The 26,024-nt window shown below is 45.8% G+C and overlaps 1 protein-coding gene across 3 annotated transcripts in view; it reads right to left on the bottom strand.

The window, feature by feature from the left end:
- Positions 1–26,024, bottom strand: part of TPD52 (tumor protein D52) — a 187,519-nt gene that overhangs the window by 111,865 nt on the left and 49,630 nt on the right. Inside the window, exon 2 of one of the 3 annotated variants that reach the window (XM_063923979.1) lies at positions 21,170–21,232. The exons of the other annotated variants lie outside the window; for them this stretch is intronic. Within the exon in view, the coding sequence (XP_063780049.1) occupies positions 21,170–21,182 (13 nt within the window). The 5' untranslated portion in view covers positions 21,183–21,232. The remainder of the gene's footprint in view (positions 1–21,169; positions 21,233–26,024) is intronic. 3 annotated transcript variants of the gene reach the window in all.

A 26,024-nucleotide genomic window follows, 5' to 3' on the forward strand; every position in this document is an offset into this window, starting at 1 on the left:
AATTATATACATTACCTATGTTTCCACTGAGAGCCTAGGGAAAACAACACTAGCAGATATTGTTAGTATTGAGGATGGTAAAGCTGATACAATTGTTACAGGTATACTTAAAACATTAGGAAACCTTGACATTGATTTAAGTAAAGTGGTTGGCCTAGGCACAGATGGTGCGTCTGTCATGATGGGAAGAAAAAATGGTGTAGGGGTGAAGCTGGTGGAGGCAGGGGCAAAACATTTGGTCCAAATACACTGTTCTGCACATAGAGTATCCTTGGCTCTCTCTCAAGCAGCTAAAAATATTCCTGAGGTTAAACAGACAGAACTAGCTCTGTCACAGTTGTATCACTTTTTTGACGACAGTCCTGTTAGGGAGTCAGTCTTGCATGAGATTCATAAAATCAATGACAGCACAGACATTAAATTAAAAGAACCCAAACAGATTAGGTGGTTGAGTTTCTATGAAGCAGTTAGTGCCGTTTTAATTTCTTATCCAGCAGTAATTGAAGCGCTAGAGCATATTGCTGAAAAAAACAGGGATGTAAATGAAGCAAAAGCAAAAGGTCTTCTTTCTAAAATTAAAGTACCTTGTTTTCCGGCACTACTTTCAATCATTTTGGATATTTTGGAGCCCATAAAAAAGCTCAATAATATGTTTCAATATAGAAATGTTTTGTTTTCCAAAATAAAACCAATGGTTCATAGTTGCATATATGCAATCGAGAATTTAAAACATTGTCAGGGGCTGCACGAATTAAAATTTCATGAAGATTGTGTAAGTTTAGCTGCGGAGTCTGACCTGCTCCATCGGAAAATCTCCTTCCGGGGTGTACTCTTAAAAGAGAGATTTTTTACTGATGATATCAAACATCAGTTTGCTGATGCTGTCATTGCAAACCTTAAAAAGCGTTTCCCTGAAGAAACCTTGGGTCTACTGACCTGTTTTGATGCGATTATAAATCCCAAGCATTATCCAGCTTTGCCGGCTGATTTAAAAAGCTATGGGAATGAGGAACTGGAAGTTTTAATTAAGCACTTTTCTGGCCCAAATGCTTTAATTGATGAGCAAGATTTGCGTAGTAGCTTCATACAATTTAAACACATCTGCAGCAACTTTAGGGGGAGAACTATTGAGGATTTTACAAAAATTCTGATTACAGAATACAAACAGGAATTCCCCAGCTTTGTAATGTTGGCTAATATTGCTGTGGCTATTCCGATCAGCTCAGCTGATGCAGAACGTGGGTTTTCATGCATGAAACGGATAAAATCTGCATCTCGTAATAGACTTGGTGATGGTAAACTGAAAGACTTGATGCTGTTGTCCTTGATGGGGCCAGCATTCCCAGCTTCACAAACTACAGTAGAAGTTGCTACCAAAAAATTCAAGAGAAACCATTGTCAACATGGTAATGGCTTAGGTACACTTTAAATTTTATTAAAGGAAAAACAGCTGGGTTGCTGGTATTGGTAGAATTTACTGTTTTTGTCTCCATTTTTATAAAAGGATGCACATTAAGAGCTTTCTTTGACCTTTTGAAAACTGTCTGTTGTAGTTCAACAAAAGTGTTGCACCAGTCCACCAATTCTTGTGCAGTCTTAGGGGCCCTACACACTGGCAGATTTACAGCACGATATGAACGTTGTTGTTCATTAATGAGCAAGAACTCGTTCATATCATGCAGTGTTAGGCACCAACGATTAACTGAGAAAGGAGAAGTTGGAGGGCTGTGCTTAATCACAAGCTAAAGGAAGGTGGGCAGTGATAGACAATAAGAGTCCACACTTCCTCTAAATATATATAGGGAAAAAGAGAAGGTGTCTCACTGTGCTAATATCCTATCTATAAAACGGCAGAATATATGTGCTGCTCAATATGAGTTGGTACGTATTAAGATGCAGAAAAAGGAAAATTTATATTCCAGGTATACATGCACATCAACCTAAAGTAAATGCAGGAATCTTATTGGATGTAAAACGGCAATATCCATTATGTATCTGGATATAAAATCGCAAGGCCTAATACTAGTATACTCCAAATAAGACTGACAAATACACATAAAATCACAGGGGTAGACACACCTTATGGCGGTTTACTCATGCCCCTGCATGTATAAATACTCTAATTTTAGAGCAACGTGGTATGGATGCAATGTCCCAAAAATGCCTTTGCTTTATTCTGAACAACGTTGGTGTCAGTAACTGTATAGCCACGGCCGTATCCAGGTGCAGGAGAGGTCCAAAAAGTCCAAGAGTTTGCCGGCAGATAAGGGGACTTTGCTCCAGATCGACCGGTTTTGCCTGTTCACAGGATTCATCAGGATCCTGATGAATCCTGTGAACAGGCGAAACCGGTCGATCTGGAGCAAAGTCCCCTTATCTGCCGGCAAACTCTTGGACTTTTTGGACCTCTCCTGCACCTGGATACGGCCGTGGCTATACAGTTACTGACACCAACGTTGTTCAGAATAAAGCAAAGGCATTTTTGGGACATTGCATCCATACCACGTTGCTCTAAAATTAGAGTATTTATACATGCAGGGGCATGAGTAAACCGCCATAAGGTGTGTCTACCCCTGTGATTTTATGTGTATTTGTCAGTCTTATTTGGAGTATACTAGTATTAGGCCTTGCGATTTTATATCCAGATACATAATGGATATTGCCGTTTTACATCCAATAAATTAGATTCCTGCATTTACTTTAGGTTGATGTGTATGTATACCTGGAATATAAATTTTCCTTTTTCTGCATCTTAATACGTACCAACTCATATTGAGCAGCACATATATTCTGCCGTTTTATAGATAGGATATTAGCACAGTGAGACACCGCTCCCAATGATTAACGATGCGCGGCCCCGTGCTCATTAATCGGTGCCCCGTCGCTTATATGCATGCAGGCCAACATGGACGAGATTGTCCATATTAGCATGCAGTGCTATGGTGACGGGGAGAGAAGAAACTTCACTCCCCTCGCTGTCGGGCAGCTCGGAGGCGGATCTGCCAGTGTGTAGGGCCCATTAGTTTAACTGACCAGACTATTTGTTTCAGCCAGTCTTGACCAGCCTCAACTACATTGGCTTTAGTGACCGTACCTAAATATTAACACGACTGCAGACAGCCAATTATATTTTTTTGCTAATTTTCTGTCTTAACTAGGATGGTGCCCCAGGAAGAGCATTTATGGATCTTTAAAAATAGACTGTACAAAAATGACTGAACTATCTACAAAAATAATGGGGAGCAGAGCTTGAATGTATGGATTTCAGCTTGCAGCCAGTCCATTAGCACTTGCAGCTTCACTACAGTAACAGTTGCTGCCATAAAATTCAAGAGGAACCATGATATCATGGTCTCACGGCTAGCGGTACACTTTGATTTTATTAGAGATCGGGGAAATGCAGCTATCTGGGCTGCTGGTAGTAGCATTTACTAAATGGTGCACTCTGTCTCTTTTACAAAAAATGCAGACTAAACATAAAGAGCATTTCTTGTCTTTTTTGTTAACTACAACAGACAGTTTTCATAAGGTCAAATTCATGTTTCAACAGTGAAGTCCAAGTCTTGTGCAGACTGACTATACAGTTTACTGTCCACACGCTTTGTTTTAGGTGTTGACCAGCCTCAACTATATTTTATTTAATGACCATAATCATAATGTTCACATCAGTGCTGATTCAATAATAGTGTTCATTCTAGCACCCTGCACCTTTCAAAACACATGCAGCCAGTTCCTCTTTCCTGCCTGGAGTGTTGCTCTCTGCTCTTGTTCTTCTCAGAACACTGCTCTGTATTTTTGTGCTGAGATACAGAGCAGAGTGTTCTGAGAAGCACCAGAGCAGAGAGTGACACCCCAGGCAGGAAAGAGGAACTGCACAAGATTTGAAAGGTGCAGGGTGCTAGAATTAACACTGTATTGTATTACTTATGTCTAATTTTGAGTGAGTCTGAATGCCCCTAAGGGTGAAAAGACAACATTGTTAACAAGTTGTGATTGTGTACTTTTGAGTTTCAAGCCTTGAAGAGTTTAACTGTTTGTCCTGTGTCAATATGTGGCTGTTCATTGTCCAATTTATATTTAAACTTTACTAACATACACTGACAGCTTGACACTCAGGACCAACCTCATCAGATCAATCGGGTCCAGCCAAAATATGTCATGTTGCTTGGATTATATGTTGTATTAATTTAATGTAATAAAGCAAAATAATGCTTTACAAAACTGTTTAGCTGTCTTTCTTTCTGTTTAACTTGTTAGATGTTAATAAGAACATTCATTTCCGTTGGGACCCAGAAAAGGTCAGGTAGGACCCCAATTTTTGTAAGTGAGGAGTCCCAAGGACCCACTTTTGTTTTGGCTAGGCGCGATCACTGCAACCGCTGAAACATTACTTACCAAGTAACAATGCAGTACTCAATTAAAATGAAGTTGTACTGAACCAAATAACGATAGCAGGAAAACGAAGCGCTGGGCGGGCGCCCAGCATCCTCTACGGACTACGAGAAAAGGATTTACCGGTAGGTAACCAAAATCTTATTTTCTCTTACGTCCTAGAGGATGCTGGGGTCCACATTAGTACCATGGGGATGTACCAAAACTCCCAGAATGGGAGGGAGAGCGCGGAGGCTCCTGCAGAACTTATTGACTGAACTTCAGATCATCAGAGGCCAATGTATTGAACTTGTAGAACTTTGCAAACATGTTAGACCCAGACCAAGTTGCAACTCGGCAAAGTTGTAACGCCGAGACCCAGGAAGACCCCACCCTACGAGTAGAGTGGGCCTTGAAAGACGTAGGACACTGCAATCTTGCCGTAGAATACGCATGCTGGATAGTGAACCTGATCCAGTGAGAGATCGACTGCTTAGAAGCAGGACACCCAATCTTCTTGGGATCATACAGGACAAACCGAGAGTCAGATTTTCTGTGACGAGCAGTCCTCTTCACATAGATCTTTAGAGCCCTTACAACATCCAAGGACTTTGATGAAAATGAGGGGTCAGTAGCCACTGGCATTACAATAGGTTGGTTGCTATGAAATGCCGACACAACCTTCGGAAGAAACTGCTGACGTGGCCGGAGCTCAGCTCTATCTTCATGGAAGATCAAGTATGGGCTTTTACAGGACAAAGCCCCCAACTCCGACACACATCTAGCAGAAGCTAAGGCCAACAACGTGACAGCGTTCCATGTGAGAAATTTGACCTCAACCTCCTGTAGAGGCTCGAACCAGTCCAATTGGAGGAACTGCAACACACGTTAAAAGTCCCAAGGCGCCTTAGGCGGCACAAAGGGAGGTTGGATGTGCAGAACTCTCTTCAAAAAGGTCTGAACCTCAGGGAGGGCAGCCAATTGGTTCTGGAAGAAAATGGATAGGGCCGAAGTCTGGACCTTCACAGATCCCAACCTCAGGCCCATATCCACACCGGCTTGTAGGAAGAGGAGAAACCGTCCCAGTTGAAACTCCACCACAGGAAATTTCATGGACTCACACCAAAATACATATTTTTTCCAAATTTGATGGTAATGTTTAGACGTTACTCCTTTCCTAGCCTGTATCAGGGTAGGAATAACCTTTTTCTGAATGCCCTTTTGAGCTAGTATCAGGCGTTCAACCTCCATGCCGTCAAACGTAGCCGCGGTAAGTCTTGGTAGGCGAACGGTCCCTGCTGCAGCAGGTCCTCCCGAAGAGGAAGAGGCATCGGCTCTCCTTGCAGTAGATCCAGAAGATCCGTGTACCAAGCCCTTCTAGGCCAGTCTGGAGCAATGAGGATCGCTTGAACCCTTGTTCTCATGAGCTTTAGAACTCTTGGGATGAGTGGAAGTAGAGGAAACACGTACACCAACTGGAACACCCATGGAGTAACTAGGGCGTCCACCGCCACTGCTTGCGGGTCCCTCGACCTGGAACAATACCGCCGAAGCTTCTTGTTGAGACGAGAGGCCATCATGTCAATCTGGGGTACGCCACAAAGATCTGTTACCTCCTTGAACACCTCCGGATGGAGACCCAACTCCCCTGGATGGAGATCGTGTCTGCTGAGGAAGTCTGCTTCCCAGTTGTCTACTCCCGGAATGAAGATTGCTGATAGCGCCAACGTGTTTTTCTGCCCAGAGGATGATTCTTGTTTCCTTTGACATTGCAGCTCTGCACTTCGTTCCGCACTGGCGGTTTATGTAAGCCACTGTTGTCAAATTGTCCGACTGCACTTAAACGGCCCGATTTCTCAGAAGATGGGATGCTTGGAGAAGACCGTTGTAGATGGCTTTTAGTTCAAGAATGTTTATCGGCAGGCCGGCTTCCAAAATGACCACCTTCCATGGAAGGTTTCCCCTTGAGTGACTGCGCCCCAGGCCCGGAGACTTGCATCCGTGGTTAGCAGGATCCAGTCCTGAATCCCGAACCTGCGGCCCTCCAGAAGGTGAGGCAGTTGCAGCCACCAGAGGAGTGAAATCCTGGCATTCGGTGACAGACGTATTCACTGGTGCATATGTAGATGGGATCCTGACCACTTGTCCAGGAGATCCAGTTGGAAGGACCGAGCGCAAAACCTCCCGTACTGCAGGGCCTCCACCATTTTTCCCAGAAGGCGAATGCACTGATGAACCAACACCCGGGTTGGCTTCAGGATATCCCGGACCATTGTCTGCATCACCAACGCTTTTTCCTCTGGAAGAAATACCTTCTTCACTTCCGTGTCGAGGAACATTCCCAGAAAGGACAACCTCCTGATTGGTTCCAAATGTGATTTTGGAAGATTCAGGATCCAACCATGTTCCCTGAGAAGCTGGGTCGTGAGAGCTATGGACCGTAACAGCTTCTCCTTGGACGATGCTTTTATCAGCAGATCGTCCAGATATGGAATTATGTTCACCCCCTGTATGTGGAGGAGAACCATCATTTCCGCCATCACCTTGGTGAATACCCTCGGTGCTGTGGAGAGGTCGAATGGTAGGGCCTGGAACTGAAAATGACAGTCCAACAGTGCGTATCGAAGATAAGTTTGATGCGGCAGCCAAATCGGAATGTGGAGGTACGCATCCTTGATATCCAGGGATACCAGGAATTCCCCCTCCTCCAGACCTGATATCACTGCCCTTAAAGACTCCATTTTGAACTTGAACTCCCTCAGAAAGGGGTTAAGTGATTTTAAGTTCAGAATGGGCCTGACCAAATCATCCGGTTTTGGTACCACGAAAAGGTTCGAATAGTAACCTTTGTTTTGCATATGAGGTGGTACTGGCACAATGACCTGGGCCTCCACCAACTTCTGGACAACTTCTTGCAGGACAGTCCTGTCCGCCAGTAGAGCTGGCAAGCCTGATTTGAAAAATCGGTAAGGAGGGAGATTTTGAAATTCCAGCTTGTATCCCTGAGACACAATATCTTGCACCCAGGGGTCCAGGCCGGATGACACCCAGACGTGACTGAAATGCCTGAGTCTCGCTCCCACCGGCCTCACCTCCGGGGCGTGCAGTCCACCATCATGCGGAGGACTTTGGTGTACCTTAAGCAAGTTTCTGTTCCTGGGAACCTGCAGTCACAGGTTTCTTGAACTTGGACCAACCTCCCCGAAAGAAGGTGTTGGACAGCTTGGCATTTCTGGGTTTGGTAGACCAAAAGGGCCGTGATGTAGCTGAAGAAAAGGGTTTCTTTGGAGCAGGTGTAGCTGAGGGAAGAAAAGGTGACTTACCAGCCGTAGCCGTGGAGATCCATGCATCTAACGCTTCCCCAAAGAGAGCCTGACCTGTGTAGGGTAGGGTCTCCACACTTCTCCTGGATTCCGCGTCGGCAGACCACTGGCGCAACCACAGTCCTCACCGAGCCGATACAGACATGAAAGAAATTCCCGTAGCCATAGAAGCCAGGTCTTTCAAGGATTCTACCAGAAATCCTGCCGAATCCTGAATGTTACGTAAAAACAATTCAACATCACATTTCTCCATAGTATCCAAGTCTTCAAGTAACGTGCCTGACCACTTTAAACATAGAATTTGACAGCAGATAAGTACCACTTGGCCCATCTAGTCTGCCCCCTTTTTATATCCTTTAGGTAATCTCAACCCTTTTTAACCTTTCTTTACTATAGCTTTGGCAATCCAAGCACTGGCAATAGTGGGACGTAGTATTGCCCCAGAAGCCATGTATATGGATTTGAGCGTATCATCAATTTTAAAATCAGCCAGCTCTTTCAAGGCGGTAGAACCCGGAACAGATAAAACCAACTTTTTTGAGAGTCTGGATACTGATGCGTCAACAATAGGCGGGTTTTCCCATTTTTTTCCTATCCTCTACCGGGAAGGGAAATGCCACCAGAACCCTTTTAGGTATCTGTAATTTTTTATCTGGGTTTTCCCAAGCCTTTTCATAAATAGCATTTAATTCCCTTGACGCAGGGAAGGTTAGCAAGGCTTTCTTACTGTCAGTGAAGTAAGCCTCCTCAACCTGCCCAGGTGTTGTATCAGCATCACACATTGCTCACACTCTCATTTACACAATCTACAACCACTGTGTATCCATCTCAGCCTTTCCGTTCCTAACATTATTTCTTAAAATTCTGTTTGCACTGTCTTTTGCTTACATTACACCTCACATTCTCCTTGTTCATTCTATATTACACCTACACCATTCTATTCCTCTGAACATTACTGTACCAAATTATGGCTCCTCGATTCTGTCACATACCAATCCTCACTGCCAGGTCTCACCCCCCAAATTCAAAATCACCCACAAACACTCAGAACCCAGCCAACCTTATCCCTATCTCCCCTGTCCCCTCCCTTCCTTTCTCCTGTGCACTCTGGAATGCTAGAATAATCTGCAACAAGCTGCCAACTATCCACGACCTCTTCAACTCCCACTCTTTTCACCTTCTCGCCATCACTGAAACCTGGCTCTCCTCCTCTGACACCACCTCCCCTGCTGCCCTCTCCTACGGAGGCCTCTCCTTCACCCACACGGTCAGACCTGATGGTCGCCAGGGTGGAGGCGTGGGCATCCTTCTCTCCCCTAACTGCACCTTTCGTGTCATCCCACCTGAGCCCTCCCTCACTTTCTCCACCTTCGAGGTCCACACTATCCGCCTCTTCTACCCCATTCACCTCCTTGTGGCAGTGATCTACCGCCCCCCTGGCCCCTGTTCACCTTTCCTTGACAACTTTGCTGCCTGGCTTCTCCACTTTCTCTCCTCCGACCTCCCCTCTGTCATCCTCGGTGACTTTAACATCCCTATTGATATCACTAATGCCGCTTCCACTAATCTTCTCGCCCTTTCCACCTCCTTTGGACTTTCTCAATGGACCTCCACCCCTACTCACAATCTCGGCCACTCCCTCGACCTTGTCTTCACCCACCGATGTGATCTCTCCGATTTCTCAAACTCTTCCTTTCCTCTCTCTGACCACCATCTGCTTTCTATCTCCCTCTCATCCTCCTTCCTCCTCTCCACGCCCAGACCCACCACCACCAGACGCAATCTCGTGCCTCTCAACCCCACTTTCATGTCCTCCCTCGAGACTTTCCTATCTCCTCTTTCCACTATAACTTGTCCCAACCAGGCAGCCTCCTTCTATAACTCTTCCCTAACCGCTGCTCTCGACTCTGTGGCCCCCCTCCGCCGCTCCAAACCCCAACCCTGGCACACCAAACTAACACGTTTCTTACAAAAATGCTCACGCTCCGCTGAACGCTCCTGGAGGAAATCTCACTCTCTGCCGGACTTCTTCCATTTCAAGTTTATTCTCTCCTCCTACAGCTCTGCTCTTTCCCTCACCAAGCAATCCTTTTTCCAAGCACTCATCTCTTCTCAGTCCTCCTGTCCACGCCGTCTCTTTAAAACTTTCAACACTCTCCTTCGCCCCCCTCCTCCTCCCCTCCTCCCTCACTGCCGCTGACTTTGCCTCCTTCTTCATCTCCAAAATTGAGGACATCCAACACGACATCTCCCGCCGTCACCCCTCTGCTACCCCCCTGCCCCCTTTATCCCTCCCCTCCATCTATCCCACCCTGTCCTCCTTCTGTCCCACTTCAGAAAAGGAAGTCCACTCCCTCATCTTATCCCCCCCCCCACCACCACCTGCCCCCCCGACCCCCTTCCCTCCCGTCTTCCCCGCTCCCTCTCCCCCACTGCCTGCTCCCACCTTGCTCACCTCTTTAACCTGTCCCTCTCCACCGGCATCTTCCCCTCACCATTCAAACATATTCTGGTCTCGCCTATTCTCAAAAAACCCAACCTCGACCCCTCATCACCCACTAACTACCGCCCCATCTCTCTTCTCCCTTTCGCCTCCAAATTACTTGAACGACTAGTCTACAGCCGTCTCACAAGCCACCTCTCTGACAACTCCATCCTCGATCCACTACAATCTGGCTTTCGCCCACTCCACTCAACTGAGACTGCCCTGGTGAAAGTCACCAATGACCTGCTTTCGGACAAATCCAGGGGCCACTTCTCTCTGCTCATTCTTCTGGACCTCTCTGCTGCCTTTGACACCGTAGATCATCCTCTCCTCCTCCGCACACTCCAAAACGCTGGCCTCTCTAGCACTGTCCTTGACTGATTTTCTTCTTACCTCACTAACCGCTCCTTCTCTGTGTCTGCCTCCAGCACCACCTCACACCCTTCCATCCTTCCTGTTGGTGTCCCTCAGGGTTCTGTCCTTGGACCCCTTCTGTTCTCCCTGTATACCTCTTCCCTGGGTGCGCTCATTAACTCATTTGGCCTTCAATACCACCTCTATGCTGATGACACACAACTCTACCTCTCATCTCCTGATCTGTCCCCCTCTGTCCTCTCTCAGGTTTCCAGCTGCCTCTCCGCAATCTCCTCCTGGATGTCTGAATGCTCTCTAAAGCTCAACATGGACAAAACTGAACTCATCATCTTCCCCCCATCCAGAGCAACACCCCCGACCAATATCTCCATCATTGTTGACAACACCACCATCTCCCCCATTCCCCAACTCCGCTGCCTGGGCGTCACTCTTGACTCCTCCCTCTCCTTTGCACCCCACATCCAAGCTCTGGCACAATCCTGTCGTTTCCAGCTACGCAACATTGCTCGTATCAGGCCATATCTCTCCCAGAGTGCAACTAAACTCATCATCCACTCACTGGTCATCTCACGACTTGACTACTGCAATGTCCTCCTCACTGGCCTCGTTTGCTCCCCTCCAATCTGTCCTGAACTCCGCAGCTAGGCTTATCTTCCTCTCCCGCCGCACGGCACCACATCTGCCACTCCCCTTCGACAAAATCTACACTGGCTCCCATTCCCCTACAGAATCCTCTTCAAACTCCTCACCCTCACATACAAGGCCATCTCTAATTCCACTGCTCCCTACATCTCCAACCTCCTTTCCCTTCATACTCCCTCCCGCCCCCTATGGTCGACTAATGACCGTCGCCTCTCCACCGCCCTGGTCACTGCTTCCCATGCACGAGTTCAGGATTTTGCCCGTGCTGCACCCGTTTAGTGGAACGCACTCCCCCGCTCCATTAGACTCTCCCCGACCTTGCAAAGCTTCAAACGGGCACTAAAAACCCACCTATTCATCAAAGCATACCCTCCCGATGCATAACCCAGTGCTGAAGCCGCGCCTCCACCCCCCTGCCTCATGCCGTGAACATCTCAGCTTTGCTTGCATACTGCCATCAGGCTACCTCCCACTTGCCTGCACCTCTTGTCATCTGTCTGTTACCCCTCCCCACTAGATTGTTAGCTCTTCAGATAGGGCCCTCTTTCTTCTTGTTATCTAAGGCCTCGTCTCGACACATTTCACTCGCAGCTCTCCCCTACTCAACGACCATCTTTATCCTGCTAGTAAAGGCTCATCTCCATCTATGGCCACCAGCCTCTAGTAGTACGATGATCACTCCATCAATACTTACATCTAAGCTGTATTATGTCTTGAGAACGTGTGGTGCTCTGTTACCTGTACTCTATTTCTGTTATTTATTTACTGTAATGCTATGTTTTGTCTCCCTGTACTGTCCTTTGTACGGCGCTGCGAAACACATGTGGTGCCTTATAAATAAAATGTAATAATAATAATAATAAATATTCAACACATCTCTAATAGCCTCCTTCATCAACTGCACCCCTTTAGCAAGAGATGTTGCCCCCCGCAACACATCCCCGTCCCCGTCTGCAGTGTCAGAATCGGTATCCGTATCATCCTGCAAAAAAAAAATAAACACTACTAAAGAAGCTTTGTAGCACATTTTCTAAACTGAGTCTGGTAGGAGGGGCATAGAGGGAGGAGCCAGCCCACACTCTCAAACTCTTAAAGTGCCAATGGCTCCTGGTGGACCAGTCTATACCCCATGGTACTAATGTGGACCCCAGCATCCTCTAGGACGTAAGAGAAAATTGGTACAAATTTGAAAAGGGGGCGTGACCACGGGTAAAGGGGTGTGGTCACGCCCCTTTTCCTATACTTTCAATGGAAGTTTGGAGAGCCAAAAATCAGTACAGACTGTAAAAAATAAAAAAGGTACTGTTCCTGCCAAAAAGGTACAGTTGGAGGGTATGTACTTGGGGGCAGCTTCTACTGGTGGCAGCTGTACTGGGAGCATAACTACAGGGAGCATCTGTACTGGGGCAGCTTCTGCTGGGGGCATAACTACAGGGGGCATCTGTACTGGGGGCAGCTGTATTGGGTGCATAACTGCAGGGGGCAGCTTCTACTGGGTGCATAACTACAGGGGGCAGCTTTTACTGGGGGCATCTGTACTGGGGACAGCTTCTACTGGGGGCATCTGTACTGGGGACAGCTTCTACTGGGGGCAACTGTACTGGGGACAGCCTCTACATTATTTAAATTCGGGATAATATTGGGTGACCACGTCCCTTTTTGAGACCACACCCCTTTTTTTGCACTACACGCCTACGGCGCGCACAATCCCTTTAGAGCTGGAGCGGGAGGGTGAGTTCCACCAAATCAAGCGATATGGTATCAATATAATCAAAACCATTCTAGGGTGTAACCATTGATGGTTACAATGTGCCCATGCTCAGAACCAGTCAGACGCCACTTCCTGGTGTTGGGGTTAGAAGGTGAGCAAAACAGGAAATAATGGACTGAGGTACGAACGGACTGCTGAATAATGGTATTTACATAGGCATAATTGTATCTTCAAGATACTAATCCCGATGGACAAGTGCATAAAATCATGGGTGCCGGCACTGGAATTAACATTTGCATATTGCCACTTCTACAATGACAGGCGATATGCAAATATGGGCGCCCAAAAAACATTTGCATTACTCCCCATGCTGAGGTATATTAAACTGATCTGATTACCAAGGTGAGAATTAAACTGCCGGCGAAGGGGGTAAATTGCTATTACCACATCGTTAAAAAGCCGGCAACAGCAGCCCCCTTCGCCCGCCGATTCGCACCCCTATTTGCCCAAAAGTGCCCATATCCTATGGGGTTGCGGACACTTCTGAGCGAGATCCCGCCACAGTGGGTGTCGTAGGAATTCAGCCAGGTGAGATACTCACCGGCAACTGAATTCCCTTATAAGTGTTCTAACCAAGAAATACAAGCAATTCACCACTTACCAACAGGACAACAACACTGCTTAAAAAATGTAATATTTGTAGTAATTTAAACAAGAGACCTATGATGTGCACATTTGTAACATATATGTACAAGGATTAGGGTCCACTTAATATCGTACAGGCAGTAAGGGTGAAAAATGAGTGAAATGCTGGTCATATTACTCAGTAAGTGCAAGTTGAACTATGCATTGACTGAAACTAACTACCTAATGCACCTGCTCTTTATTACTGAAATTATATATCCATATATACATATTTTTCTGCTTTTTATTTTTTTATTCAAATTAAAACCAAATATATTACTGAAGCAAAAGCGACACAGACACATTTTATGAGATGGATTCCCAGGGTGGATATTCTTGCAGGGACAGCGAGCGCCGAAGGTGGATCCCCCCCATGAAAAGCATGGTTTTGTGGGGAAGGGCATAGCCACACAATAGTACCCCAATTAAAATTATTCCACATAGTAGTGCCCCTTACTTCACATTAAACTGCAGTTATGTCCCTTATGCATGTTACACTGTACACTAGAGCCCATTATTCACATTCCGCTATACAGTTATACCCCTTATACACATTATGCCCACACAGTAGTCGTGCCCCTTACATACATTACAGTGGTGCTTGAAACTTTAAGAACCCTTCAAAATTTTCTTTATTGCTGCTAAAATTTGGCTAAAAGGTGCTCATTTTGTTATTGAGGAAAATGATAAAATGGCTCATATTTGTGTCATAGTAAAGTGTCAAAGTATGTGAACCTTTAGGCTTAGCAGATATTTTGAAGGTAAAATTAGAGTCAGGTATTTTCAATGTATGGGATGACAATCAGGTGTGAGTGGACAACCCGTCTTTTTAAAAGAACAGGGATCTATCAAAGTCTGATGTTCATAACATGTTTGTGGAAGTGTATCATGCCACGAACAAAGGAGATTTCTGAGGACCTCAGATGAAGAGTTGTTGATGATCATCAGAAAAAGGTTACAATACAATCTCTAAAGAGTTTGGACTCCACAAATCAATAGTCAGACAGATTGTGTACAAATGGAGGAAATTCCAGACCATTATTACCCTCCCCAGGCGTGGTTGACCAATAAAGACCACACCAAGAGCAAGGAATCTAATAGTTTGCAAGGTCACAAAGGAACCCAAGAAAACCTCTAAGAAAATGGAGGACCTCACATTAGCTAATGTTTATGAGTCCACTGAACACGAGTCCACACAATGGATGTGCATGGCAGGATTGCAAGGAGAAAGCCACTGCTCTCCAAAAAGAACATTGGTGCCTGTCTACAGTTGCTAAAGATCACCTGGACTAGCCAGAAGGCTATTGGATCAATGTTTTGTGGACAGAGGAGTCCAAAATAGAGCTTTTGGGTTTAAATGAGAAGCGTTATGTTTGGAGAAAGGAGAACACTGCATTCCAGCATAAAAACGTCATACCATCTGTGAAACACGGTGGTGGTGGTGATGGTATCATGGTTTGGGCCTGTTTTGCTGCATCTGGCCCAGGACGAATTGCCATCATTGATGGGACAATGAATTCTGAATTATACCAGAATATTCTAAAGGAAAAGGTCAACACATCTGTCCATGAGCTGCATTTCTAGAAAACACACATACACAGTGTGTGTGTGTGTGTGTGTGTGTGTGTGTGTGTGTGTGTGTGTGTGTGTGTGTGTGTGAATACAGTACATGTGTATATACATGCATACATACATACACACACACACACACACACACACAGACACCCGGAATGCGGTTAGCATCAGCATTCTCATGGTCGGGATGCCGCACACACACACACACATTTACACAGTGCTGCTGCTGGGCTGTCCGACTTTCATGGCTGCTGGACCTGTCTATCCTGGGCTGGCTCTCTCTGAGACTCTCACTTGTAGTCTCAAGTCCTGCTCACTCATGACGTCTCTCCCAGTAGACTCTGGGGCCAGAGAGGGGGAAGCCAGGAGGGGGCAGGGCGTGTGGGCAGCAGCAGCACTGCCGGCAGTCTATGTATTTAACAGTGCAATAAGGAGTAAGGAGCCGGGAGCTATCCTCCCCATTTCCCACCCTCAGGCAGCGCTGCAGCTAGCTAGCGGCAATGGCGGTTGCTGGTCAATAGTGCAGAATGGTCCTGTGGGTGCTGCCAGCGGTTCACCACCCACAAAGCATATGCGCTGTGTGCAACGCACGCACCTCCAGCACCACCCTAGCTACGGCTATGATGATTACTGGCCTAGAAGTTTGGCAGCTTGGGGGTGTCACATACCAGAATGTGAGCTGGTCATGTGACGTGCATTTGCTCTTAAATAACAGGGTCAATGGTGTACTGTTAGGATGTACATGAGGTTTGTTTGTGACATGATGAGCAGGCAGATTTTATGGAGACACTGATAAAATTAGCAAATATATAAGGATAATTCATTTCATTGCAGCATGTAGAGGAATGGTATGTTGTGTTTCTCACAGAAGTTCAATCAACTGTAACAGTGAGCACTGCAGCAGAATTATGTGAAGAATTAACAAGAGATGGTTTACATTCCAACAGTGCTGCCAACTTTTCACAAGAAGGAACTTAACTCTGGCAAGAAATGCTTGCTCTGCAGAACCCACTTATATGTGCTAGAGTCAGAGGGGCTTCCAATTGTATTTGCAATATTCAGAAATACATGAACGATAGTCATTTATGTTAAGGGGAACAAATCTGCACCTTCTATATTGGTTTTGGCAAAAATTTACAGAGCACCTGGTAAGAGTAAACGTCACAGCCAACCCTCTCATACTGATAGCCAATGAACAGACAGCCAGGAAGAAAGCAGTGCGGACATCTGTATAATGGAAACAGGTATGGGTCATTAGGTCGAGCACACTTAGGTCGACATGGAAAAAGGTCAACATGAGTTTTTCTACTTTTTTGTGGTTTTCTTCGTAAAGTGACGGGGAACCCCAATTAATGCACCGTGTTCGTTCGCCATGCTTCAGGCAAGGTGCCTCGCTCCACTACCGCTGTGCTTGGCACAGGTTACTATTCCCAATCGTAGTCCACGTGGATCGTAACGTATGAAAAAGAAAAAAAGAAAGGAAAAAAAAGGAAAAAGAAAAGAAAATTTGAAAAACTCATGTCAATCTTTTTCCGTGTCGATCTAGTGACCATGTCGACCAATAGTGGTCGACCTAAGTGTTGTCGACCTAATGACCATATCCCATGGAAATTGGTCTCAAATCACATTTTATCTGGCAGTCTGAGAAGTCTGCAGCTGCATAGACCACACTGTTTAATAAGTTAAGCGGTGTACACAGACGATACAATGTCGCTCACGATTTCCCTTGAACTCCCGGACAAACGATATTGTGCGTACACCCTGAGCGATTTTACAAACGACCAAACGATATAAAAGAGTCGTCAGACACTACCAAATTGTTGGCTGTCAGCCTAACATAACAAAGTTCATCGTTGGTAACATACACACTGCACGATATGCACCTAGTCGATGGAGACATTTTTGAAATTGAGCTCCCTGAGAACCTCGCTTGCGACCTGCGGGAGCGCGCATCGCTAGCGCTATAGTACGTACACACTGGACGATAAAACAAATTTACCGTCACAATGTGTCATCTGCAAATTTGTTTAAAATGTCATCTAGTGTGCACCCAGCTTTATTACTACCTAGCCTTTGTGATTATGGACTCTAAATTTAATCTTTCACGGGCAAGTATCTGGTTCTGCTAACTCCTGGTTCAAAATGAAGTAAAGTTTAGTTTATTGCCATCAACCAAACATGTTGCCAAACACTGTGGTCTATTCATAAAGCAGTTAAAAGAGTGAAGTTGCCCATGGCAACCAATCAGCTGTTACGTATAATTTTATAGAATGCACTTGATAAATGTTACATCAATGCTGATTGGCAACCTCTCCACTGGCTTACTTCTGCACTCTTTTCACCGTTTCATGAATAGACCGTGAAATTACATATGTACATGAGCACCCAGTAGCGATATGATAACATCCACAGTTTAAAACAGTAAATAGTACACTCACATTTATCATACGCACTGCAGATGGAAGAAAGCCGTTTCTCAGACGACTTGTGCGTGCTAGCATAGTTCAAATCCTCTTTTGGGATGGAAGTATAACAAAAAACTTGTTAAAAGGGTAACCCTGTTCTGATATAATTTTCTTAACTTTCCTTGAAGCCCCAAGAATATAAAGCTCTCAGAAAGTCGGCAACAGCATGACAATGATTTTGCTGGAGGTCCTTCAAATACGCTCTAAGGTACTCCGATCATTGCCAGTGCAGCTGCCGTTCCATACAATTGTTCTGTAACTTAAAATACTCTCGATCGAGCGCCTATAAAAATGTAACTTAGTCTGTGCACGAAACCTGCAGCTGTTAAACGTCGTATGAAGAAAAAGCGTTGCTGTGCTTTCTTAATTATCAGTTTCAGATGTGCAGACCATGTCACACTAGACGAAACGTGAATACCCCCCAAAAAAGGGAAACGATTCAACTACATCAACGGCTTGGTCACCAATAGACACTGGTAGTTTTTGCGCCAAACCTCTTCTAAAATCCACAATTAATTATTTGGTATCATCACCATTTAAAAAGTAGATGATTTTCTGTACTCCAAACAGCTAATTCAGCAATTTCTTTCCTGTAGGCGGTCTCATAGTTATCATTAATTAGCCCCACTACCTCAATATCGTCTGCAAACTTAATAACTTTAACAGACGCACCAGATGACAAAACAGTTGTGAGTAAACAGTGAATATTAAAAAGGGCTGAGTACACAATAGAAAGAACAAAGATAAGCACAAGGGCCAAAGACTGTGTATGCAAGCACTGACAATAGTGTTTCCCAGTATCTTCTATCTCTCGTTCTTAATACCAGGGCTGAATCAAAAAATTAGTGAGCACTGTTCAATGTTTGTTTTTTTACGTAATGTTGATTTATATTTTTATGCCTAATAAATTAACTGAAACCCAGAGAGAGCGTGTTTCAGCCATACGTAAATAAACGGTTCACTATTACGAAATTAGGACATGCAGCAGAAAATCTAAATACAGTCCTCCCCACACCTTTCCAATGGTCTCTACCCAGCATTCTCTCTTCTGCTTTCATAACCTAAACCGCCTCTTTTTTATTTAAAATGTCTGTGAAATGCAGTAACAATGTAATTCTTAGTACACTTTTATTACCAATTAGCTGTACTGACCAACATTCATCATTTGGTAATTTTTTCTCTCTCTCATTCCCCACCTCTCTCCTCTCTTCCACTCCCACTTCCCCCACCCTCTTTTGTTTTACCTCTTTCCCACCTCGTCTCTCCCCGACTGATCTCTATCTCCGCTCCCTCACTCTCTCAAGGGTATCCTATAGATTGTAAGCTTGCGAGCAGGGCCTTCCTACCTCTGTCTGTCTGTTTTTACCCAGTTTTGTTCTATTACTGTTCTAATTGTAAAGTGCAACGGATTATGCTGCGCTATATAAGAAACAGTCAATAAATAAATAAATCTCTGACATTGTGGGAGTGGTCAGAGTTCATGCCAACTGTCATTACATTCCAATGTGATGACATAATTTTTTTATCAGCAATCAAATGTATTATATAGATTAGATAAAATACAATGTACAGTAGATGTTAGATTATAGTAGTGCGAATGGTTTCAATGTCCAGGTTCTCCAAAGACCTGAGACATTGCACAAGAGAATATTTATATATATATATATATATATATATATATATATATATACATACATATATATATATATATATATATATATATATATATATATATATATATATACATACATATATATATATATATATATATATATATATATATACATATATATATACACATACACACATATACACAGTGCATCTAGAATGTGAAGACACGATAAAGTATTAAATATCCGGTTATGTGCTTGGAAATAAATTATAATTCACAAGGCATTTAAACATTTAATAAAATGTACACATTTCCTTGTTGTAATGCACATCCAGCCTTGATTTTGTGTAAGCCATACAGGTAACAGCTTTATCCTTACCACAGGGGAGCAGAACTAGAAGACTACTAGATTACACACGCTCATTTTATTACATTACTGTATAACATTTTGCTTCATTTTATTACATTACTGTATAACATTTTGCTTCAGAGTCTGCTGGTTATACCATTATAACGCATTTCATGTTCCCAAGCTATGATGACTGCTGAAAGATTTGATGGTTGGTGTGGGGGAGGGGGAAAGATGTTCCTGCGTTAATTAATCATAACTTTACTCAACATGCATTACGCTTGTGACATTTCCGACAGCTGAGGGCAATCCACAAGTTCCCTTTCTGTGACTGTATATCCTTTGAAATAAAATATAAGGTGGGAGTCTGGACTTGCTGCATGACTGATGTATTCTGGTGTGTACAGAGAATGTACATGTACGTACATTGGAACAGTTTAGCCACTGTACATGGTGACCGTTTAATGGTGTATCTAACAGGAACTGAACATGGAAGATCTACAGTGGATATAAACGCCTGCACACCTTTACTGGCATGGTGGGGGTTGAATGATGTAAAGTCTGAAGTCAAGATAAATCCCACCTGACCTTTTCCCACCTATATGTAGCATGATCTTGCAACAACCAAAATTCAAGTGAAAAGACATATAGGGGGTAATTCAGACCTGATCGCTGCGTTTTCGCACAGCGGACAATCAGGTCTGTACTGCGCATGTGTATCCACCGCAATGCGCTGGTGCATCGGACAACTGCACCGGGCATTGGTGTATAGCGAAGGGATGGTGCGAAAAAAGCAATCGCAAGGTGACGGACAGGAAGAGGCCGTTTGTTGTGGCAACTGACCGTTTTGTAGGAGTGTCCGGGAAAACGCAGGAGGGAACAGGCGTTTGGAGGGAGGGTTTCTGACGTCAGCTCCAGTCCTGATCATCGCAGCAGCAGAGTAAAGGGCCCCATACACTAGGACGATAATGTCCGATTTCGGGCATTCGGCCCGATATATATCGGATGAAATCGGGCATTTTGAAGGTGTTTCCGATTCGATCCCGTGAGCATCGGATCCTCCAGATTGAATGTGCTGCACATTCAATCATGTCCGACCGCGCAGGCATGGCTGGGTTCGCCCAAGATACATCGTATGCAAAAGTACAGCATACACTGTATCTTGGGCGATCCTGCTCCCCGGGAGACTGCCGGGGTGATCGCCTGCGACATGTCAGACGGACATGTCGCGTAAGTGTATGGGGCCCTTCAGTCCTGGGCTGAGCAGAGACTGCACAGAGACTCCAACAAATACGATCGCACACCTGCACACAGCAAATACCCTCCCCCGTGTAGGCGGCAACTACCTTATCGCAGGGATGCAAAAAACGCACCCTAGCGATCAGGTCTGAATTACCCCCATAGTTATTTTATAAGAAATGTGAAATACAAAAACTACATCACCCTGGTTGCATAAGTATTCACACCCTTTCATAATGGGGATGAAGCCGTTTTCCTGTTTTTGCATTACACCTGTCAGTAATGAAACGGATTTTGTTTAACTCCAAATAAAGTTCTGCTGTTACTGCAGGATTTACCTGTAGTCTCCATTCTACTGGGATAGTCTTGGTCCTCCACATAGAGCTTTTAGAACATCAACACTGTTTAAAAGATACCAATCAGGAGAGGGGTATAAAAGAATTTCAAAGCCATTACATGAGCTATGCAACACTGCAAAGACATCAATAAGAGGAGAGATTGTGTCACAACAGGGCGAAGGTCAGGACGTCCCTCCTACGTTCGTGTCAGGACAAAGAGAACACTCATCAGGTAGTATAGCAAGAGGCCTAGAGCAACATTACAGGAGCTGCAGGAATTCCAGCCAGGAACAGGGCAATCTCCTATATTCTGCACCTCTAGGCTATGTGGTAATAAAACTTCAGCTATTACAATAAAAACATTCAATCCCATTTAAAAACCTTAAAGAAGGTAACATTTAATCTCCCCAAACCTTGGGGTAAAAGGCAACAGAGCTCATCATCCAGGGAACATCACATCTACTGTGGAGAATTGTGTTGGTGGCAGCAGCATGCTTAGGGGCTGCTCTCTTCAGCTGGCAATGGGATCTGCTCTGTGTAGAAGGCACAATGATATCTCAAAGAATCAAGACATTATAGCGCAACCTGCTTGCCTCCATCAGAGAGTTGAGAGAATTAACAAAAAGTTCACCTCCCAAACGATCCAAAGCACAGACATCCAAGTATTGGCTTCAGAAAAGAAAACCCAAAGTCTTTGAATGGCCCAGACATACCTCAAACCTGTTTAAACCGTGAGGCGTGAACTATTGTGGGGAATTAAATTGGTTCTTGGGTGGTTTTTATGACGGTGGTAAGTAATACGCCCCCGATGGACCTATTCAACTGGTTTGATGATCACGCGCGACTGCATTACTTATCGCGCCTAAATGCACCGGGTTTTAGTTGGGTAAAGCAGCTAAACCCACACAAAGTCCTGGTTAGCGTGCAGAAACTTTGGCGCTCAAACAGCCGATTTTTTGCAGATTTCTGCTTGCAATCTCAGGAAGCTGCGAGCAGAAAACATGCCGTTGGGTGCCCTTAAGTAACAGCTGAATTCCCTCTATAGAGTGCTGTGCACAGGAGATTCTGTCACAGTTTGACTGACCTTTAACTTTTCTGCAGGGAAGAATGGAACAGAACTACAAAGTCCAGGTGTGAAGTTGAAAAAATAATAATAATTAAAAAAAAAAATCACTTATAGTATCCACCGCTGGTTGCATATATTACCGATTTTGCCTACATACTACATTCTGTTGGAAGCCAGATCACTTACCAGTAGAAAAAAAAAAAAAGTCTGACGTTATCTCTCTCTACTTTTAGCCATAGTATACTACTAACGTGGTGATTGCATCAATGGGGTCGATTCAATTCGGCAACAGATGAATAGCGCCGGGAATTAGCTCCTGACGCTATTCAAATCAGCTACTAGTTACCCGCAATTGTCGGGAATTCTTCTCTCACCCCCGGGGGGGGGGGGTGAAAGAAGAAAACTGACAAAAGTGCTGCAGAGCGGCCGGCGCGAGGCTGATTCTGTCGGGAATCAGCACCGCCGCAGGAAGTTAAGTCGGAGAATGCCCATTCTCCCAACAAAACGACCTGTTAAGTCTGCGAGAACGGGCATTCGCCGACTTAACTTTAGCTGAATTGAATAGTGTCGGGAGCTAGCTAATTCCCGGCGTTATTCATCTGTTGCCATATTGCGTGGACCCCATTGTCTCACAATGTTTTATTATAGTTGTCCGATAGGGCATGACATAGGGATCATTAGATTTCTGGTCAGCAGCAGTTAACCAGCTGCGCAAGCATTATATTATTCTACTACAAATTGTGCCATTTAAGAACACCCCTCCCCATCATCAATTGAGTTAACCCCCACCTGGACTGTAACTGTGCACCCCAGAGAATAGTCAATCCATTATATCAACTGGCCATACACCTAAAGATTTATCTGTCAGATCTGGCTGGTTGGAATGAAAATCCGGTAATAGATGAGAGCAAATGACAATTGACCATTTGCTTCTTATGCTGGCCATACACTTGTGCGATGCCCCACGACGCGACATCGCGGGGCATCGCACCGGTAGTTCAGGTGCGATGAAATCGCAACTGAACTGCCAAAGTGATTACCATACGATCATGTGATAGATCGCATGGTAATCACGTGATGGGCATGTCACCACCGAGTGGGAGCGTCCTCAGGTCACTCCCGGCGGGTGCCCATCGCACATCACAGTGCGATATATCTCATGTGGGCTTAAAACTACATGCGATCGTACTGCGATGCGAGAAATATTAAGTGCAGCACATATCTTGAGACGCGATATTCGACTGGCGTGCCCGCGCATCGCGTCTCAAGGTACTAAAATGTGCATACAATCCTTCGATTTCTCTCACAGACGTGGTCGAAATCGAAGGCTAGTACTGATAATCTCATAAGTGTATGGGCACCATAAATGCCGTAAAACTGACAAAAAGGTTGTTCAGACAAATTGGTTAAATCAAATGGATTTTTTTGTCTGTTTTCTAGTGTTTGGGAGCAAATGGTCAATTGTCATTTGCTCTCATCCATTACCAGATTTTCATTCCAACCAGCCAGATCTGACAGATAAATCTTTAGGTGTATAGATAGTGAGGTGTGAACATAGGGGAGTCATTCTGACCTGATCGCATGCTTACGTTCACCGCAGAGCGCCGGCGCATGGCTGACAGCCGGCGGCTGTCGTTGCCTAGCAATCGCCTCTGGCTGATTGACAGGCAGAGGCGGTCGCTGAGCGAGAGGGGGGGGGGGGGGCACGGTGGTGTTTGGCCGCCGTTTTGTGGTTTGTGGGCGCGGTCCGTGCAGGGGGCAGGCCGCAGTGGCTGCGTGAAGTCACACGCAGTCGCTGCGACCTGGGCAGCGACGAGTAGCTCCCGGCCAGCACGCAAAAGCTGCGCTGGCCGGGAGCTACTCCTGAAGTGCAAAACATCGTGCCTTTGTACTTCTGCGGGGGGAGGGGCAGCCTGACATACGGGCGGACTAGCCCTGTGCTGGGCGTCCCCCCGCATGTCAGTGTGCCTGATCGTAGTCCTGCAAAATTTTGCAGGGCTATGATCAGGTCTAAATCACCCCCATAGTAATCATGGCTCCTGAATATCAGCCAAAGCTAATACAGCCATCAGACAGCTATACTTTAGCTCCACTTCCAGATATAATTCAGTATCTGTGGAAACCTCCCTACTGAAACGGTTCATGGGACATACCCCTATGCAGTAGTGCATGTACAAATGGGAACAACCCATTAAAGCATGCATCTCTCTTGCTTAAACACAATATATAAATGTATCTATTGGTTCTTGCAGGAAACTGCTCAGTTTTGTTTGGACAGAGAGGTAACCTAAACTTGCCTAACAGGTTGGACAATTTTAAAGCCAACACAAGCAGATAAACGACTTGACTTGTGAGTAATGCACATTGAAGAACAGTTTTCAAGATCTGCTGCCATACTTCCTGTCTAGAGCCCAACAACAAGTACATACTGTATAGCCCCCAGGAGATAACTAACACTGATCACAAAACATATGCAAGTGCAACACAAAATGCCCTGAAGTCAGGGCCGGCGCTACCACTAGGCAGCTGCCTATGGGCGGCGACCACTGGAGGGCGGCACCGCACACTGAAAGATAGAACGCTTTCTTTATCACCCTGCCTCGTCTCAGTTAAACCAAGCTCCTCCTCTTCTTTAAGAGATCAGTCGAGGAGCAACCAGAGATGTTGTGGGCGCCCACCGAGTCTGTGTTCAGTGTGAGTCAATCCCAGTCCCGCATATTAGCAGCTGGCAGCTCCCCCCGTGATTGGCTCCCGTGTCATGTTGCCCACTCCCCCCCTGCGATTGGCCTCCTCAATGTTACTCGCTCCCCTCCCGCATATCTCCCCCCCCCCCCCCGCAATTGGTCTCCCGCTCCCGAATGTTACCCGCTGCCTCCCGCATCTTCGTCTCGTTGCCCCCCCCCCCCTTCCCGGCTACCGCATGTTACCCGCTACCTCCCCCACCCCCGCATTTGGCCTCCCGCTCCTGAATGTTACCAGCTCCCCCCCCCTCCTGGCTACCGCATGTTACCTGCTGCCCTCCCCCTCCAGCATCGTTACCAGCTCTTCCCCCCCCCCCCGCAATTGGTCTCCCGCTCCCGAATATCACCCGCTGCCTCCCCTTTCCTACCGCATGTTACCCGCTGCTTCCCCCCTCCAGCATCGTCACCAGCTCTCCCCCCCCTCCCGCAATGGGTCTCCAGCTCCCGAATGTTACCCGCTGCCTTCCCCCTCCTGCATCTTCACCTTGTTACCAGCTCCCCCCCCTCTTGGCTACCGCATGTTACACGCTGCCCCCCGCACCCCCCCCCCCTCCCCTCCAGCATCGTTACCAGCTCCCCCCCCCCCCCCCCCCGCAATTGGTCTCCCGCTCCCGAATACCACCCACCGCCTCCCCCCTCCTGCATCTTCATCTTGTTGCCAGACCCCCCCCCCCCCCCCCCGGCTACCACGTGTTACCCGCACCCCCCCCCCTCCAGCATCGTTACCAGTTCCTCCCCCCCCCCCCGCAATTGGTCTCCTGCTCCGGAATGTTACCCGCCATTGTGACAAGCTTAAAAACATCAAAGATTACATCAAAGGTGATACAAGAAGTAGTGTCTGCATAGTTTGTGTGTGTCAGTAAGTGGTGTCTGCTATGTGCATTTGTGTCAGTAAGTGGTGTGTGTGCTTGTGTTAGTAAGTGGTGTGTGTCAATAAGTAGTGTGTGTGTAAGTTAGTAGTGTGTATGGCAGTAAGCGTTTGTGTCGGTAAGTGGTGTCTGTGTAGTGTGTGTCAGTAAGTTGTATCTTTGTCAGCAAGGGATGTCCA

The sequence above is a fragment of the Pseudophryne corroboree genome, chromosome 5, assembly GCF_028390025.1.
Source record: "Pseudophryne corroboree isolate aPseCor3 chromosome 5, aPseCor3.hap2, whole genome shotgun sequence".
NCBI lineage: Eukaryota > Metazoa > Chordata > Amphibia > Anura > Myobatrachidae > Pseudophryne > Pseudophryne corroboree.